Source organism: Octodon degus, unplaced genomic scaffold, assembly GCF_000260255.1.
Source record: "Octodon degus isolate 3935 unplaced genomic scaffold, OctDeg1.0 scaffold00099, whole genome shotgun sequence".
NCBI classification, from domain to species: domain Eukaryota; kingdom Metazoa; phylum Chordata; class Mammalia; order Rodentia; family Octodontidae; genus Octodon; species Octodon degus.
The window spans coordinates 4909110-4912850 of NW_004524675.1; the positions used below are offsets into that span (position 1 = coordinate 4909110).

Below are 3741 nucleotides of genomic sequence, written 5' to 3' on the forward strand. Positions count from 1 at the left end.
AGTAGGTTGGGAGATTTGCAAAAACAACAGGCAAGAGCAGGGTCCTGAGTTCAATCCCCTTGTACCGCAAAAAAAAAAAAAAATAATAATAATATGTCTTCAAATATGGATCATTAGATGATGTGAACATTTAGTATTTTTGAGACACTCTCATCATCTAGAGTAGGTTGGGAGATTTGCAAAAACAACAGGCAATTTAGAAACTTAGTGAGATGCTGTCTCAAAAGAAGAACTATAAAAGGACTAGTAATGTAGCTCAGTGCAAAAATCCTGGACTCAGTTCTTAGCACTGAAAAAGCAAAAACTTACAATTCCTTACATTCTAATATAAGCCTCAAAATAAATAATTGAACCTATCTTCAATAGGATTATCTATTTAGAGCTGGTAATACAACCCAGCGGGATAAGTGCACACAAGGTCCCAAGTTTGACCCGGGTACCAAAAAAAAAAAAAAAAGATTTAATCAGCAAAAAAGTTTTCAGTTTTTCTAATAAGGAACCAAAGGAAAGAAGTCATAGCTAAAAAGGCACAAAGACCACATAAAATGAGGATTTACCCCCCAAAAAAGTTGTGAGAAAGTGACTTTTTTCTAGTTTCTTGATCAAGCAAGTATTTCTTATTTAGGTAAAACTAACTTTTTGCATTTTTTAGATAATAAACTCATGGGCTTTTTGTTTAATTCTATCCCTTAAGGAAAACAAATCCACATATTTAACAAAATTGGACATATTACAATAAGAACGTTTATTTTTCCTACCTGTTTCAGTAATCTCTCCCTCTCTTCCATTGGCGATCCCATGCTTTGGTCTTCGGCAATCATTTGATCTCGGTGGGCCTCCAATTCATAGAGTTTTTCATGCAGTAATACAGCCTCCTGTTTTACCTGGGAGTGTGTTATTTCCTAGAACAAAAGAAGGACCATTTTAACTAAAGCATTTGTAGGCTGAAAAAGTTAAAATGAGGTCACTAGGCACTAGTCCAATATGACTGACATCCTTGTAAGAAGAGACAACACAGACATCAAGTGGGACCATGTGTGATAACACAGGACAGACCAAGGGCTATAGCTGCACAAGTCCAGAGAGGCCAATGATGAGGACCACCTCCAGCAGTCAGAGATTTTCTACCCAGAGCCTCAAAAGGAACACAGCTCTGCTGACCCCTGACTTTAGACTTCTAGCCTTCAGAACTGTGAGAAAATAAGTTCTGGGTGTTGTAAGACACCCAGTTTGTGACACTTTGTTAGGGCAGCACTAGCAAACTAATACATCTAGGTAGGCTAGTTATTGCTTAATTGGGTCTACTCTAGTGTTCACAAAGAGAAAATAAGGATGAGAAGCCAGGCATGATGATGTACACCTATAGTCCCAGAACTCTGGAAGCTGAGGCAGAAGGCACACTGAGAGTTTGAGGCCACTATATAGTGAGTTCAAGGCCAGTCTGAACTACATGGCAAGACCCTGTCTCAAAAAACCAAGAAAGGAAGAAAGGAAGGAAAGAAGGAGAGAAAGAAAAGAAAAGAAAAGAAAAGAAAAGAAAAGAAAAGAAAAGAGAAGAAAGAAAGAAAGAAAGAAAGAAAGAAAGAAAGAGGGAAGGAGGGCAGGACAGAAAGAGATACAGAGAAAAAAGCTGTATTAGACAATATACTAGGAATGATGGTGTTCAAGATGATTAAGTTGATATGGGAATACATTATTTATGAAACACTTGTTTTGTGTTAAGACACAGTATTCAATATTCTATATATGCCATCTTTAATACTCATACAACATTAATAGAGCACTGCTATCACCTCCATTTTACAGACAAGGAAAGTGAGGATATGGTATCTAAATAATTTTCTAAGTTAACAAAGATACGAGTTAATAATATTTCTATTCACACAAACTAGATAATAAATTCTAGATGATGACAGCTATGTGACATCTTTGCTTGAAAAACAAATCTAGAAGGAAGGAAGGGAAGGAGCTAGAGAGGGAGGGATGGAGGGAAAGAATCTAGTAAAAGTTAAATATAAAAAGTGAGCTATACCCTATGTTTTGCCTGTGAGATAGATCAGCAGACTAAGCACCTGCTTAGGCAAGCACAGGGACCAGGGTGGATCCCTGGCGCCACAGGCTGCATGGACCACCCTCCCCTCACCCCCAGGCGAACTGAGCTGGCCACCAAGATCAGGCATGGTGGTGCATGCCTGTAATCCTAGCACAGAAAAGGCTGAAAACAGGATCATTACAAGTCTGAGCTGCATAGTGAGACCAAATACTATTTGGTACATTATGTACCAAATACATAAAAAATAAAATAAATACAAAAACTAAACCTGAATTACAGCTCATATTTCTTTCTATGGTCACGAAAGTGGTCAAATTAAGTAAGACTCCATACTCTCCCCTTCACTCCAAAAAAGATAGGAATGTTACAAGCTAGCTGTATTACTACTAAATGTGATTTTTCTTCCTAGAAGCAAATTTTCATCACTACAAAGGTACAGAAAAAATTATGTGTACCTACAAGTAGATAATCAGACACAGAAAATTATATTAATATTTAAAAATAATTTTAACACTAGTATTCAAAAATCTAATTATAAATGACTTATATTTATAAAATATTTCTTCTACAAATGAGATGACAAACTACAACTTGTCATAACTATTACTAACCTGGCATCATATCTACCCAGGCATAGGAAATCTGTAAAAGCAACCAAGATAGTACACTGGACTGAACATTGAGGTACAGAGTGGAAATACACTGAAATGTATGATTACAAAAGGGCATTTCACACAAAAAAGAAAAAAATTACTGCTAGCAAATACATAAACAGATACTCAACTTCATGCCTAAGTAAGTGACAAAACACAGTAGCAGCTGGGCACACATGGCATTCTCCTGCAGTACCAGCTCCCCAAGAGGAAGCATTATGAAGGCCCATGAGTCTGAGACCAGCCTGAGTACCAGGGCCAAGGTACCATTTTGAAACAAAAGAAAATAAAACAAAAAACAAGACAGTAAGTTTTACCTATTAAAGTAGTAAAAAATCTAAATGTGGGATAAATTTTCCTGTTACTGTGTATGGGGGAAAGAAACACCCCTACATGTCTCAAGAGTAAAAATTCAAATATATGGTTTAGGAGGCAATTTGACAATCTCACAATATTTTAAAAGTATATGCCTTGGGGGTCCACCCATTAGCTCAGCTGTTTAAGTGCCTGCTTAAAGGAGGCAGTCAGTCTCTGGGAGTGGTGGTTCCATTCCCAGATACTCAAGGCAACCCAGACCAGCGCTGCAGGTCAATGTGGAGCCGCCAAAAAAAAAAAAAAGTATATGCCTTTTGCTAAAAGAAATTAATCTTAGCGATGTATAACTCTGCATAATATGCATGTCTTCATTAAGGCTGCAGAAAATAACAACCTATTTATACTATTATAATAATACAACAATATACAAAGCAATGACAAGATGATAAGGGTCTCCAAAATGATAGACATTCAATAGACAATAGTAAGCTGCAGATGTAGCTCAATGGTAGTGTTGCCTACCATGTGTGAGTTAATCCCAGGAGTGAAAAACAAAGCACAACCTACAGATGGTGCTAAGGTGAAAAAAAAAAAAAGGCCACAGGTAGCATATCAGCATTTCAAAAATCCAGGATTACAGGATAGTTAAGGAAATTAATTGACCATGCCAGCGATATGTATGGAGAGCTCAAAGAGACATACAGCAAACATTAGAAAAAG

General features: G+C 37.0%; 1 protein-coding gene across 1 annotated transcript in view; it reads right to left on the reverse strand.

Moving 5' to 3' along the window:
• Ift74 (intraflagellar transport 74) overlaps nt 1–3741 on the reverse strand; it is a 112632-nt gene that overhangs the window by 68865 nt on the left and 40026 nt on the right. Inside the window, exon 10 of the mRNA XM_004638567.2 lies at nt 759–902. Within this exon, the coding sequence (XP_004638624.1) occupies nt 759–902 (144 nt within the window). The remainder of the gene's footprint in view (nt 1–758; nt 903–3741) is intronic.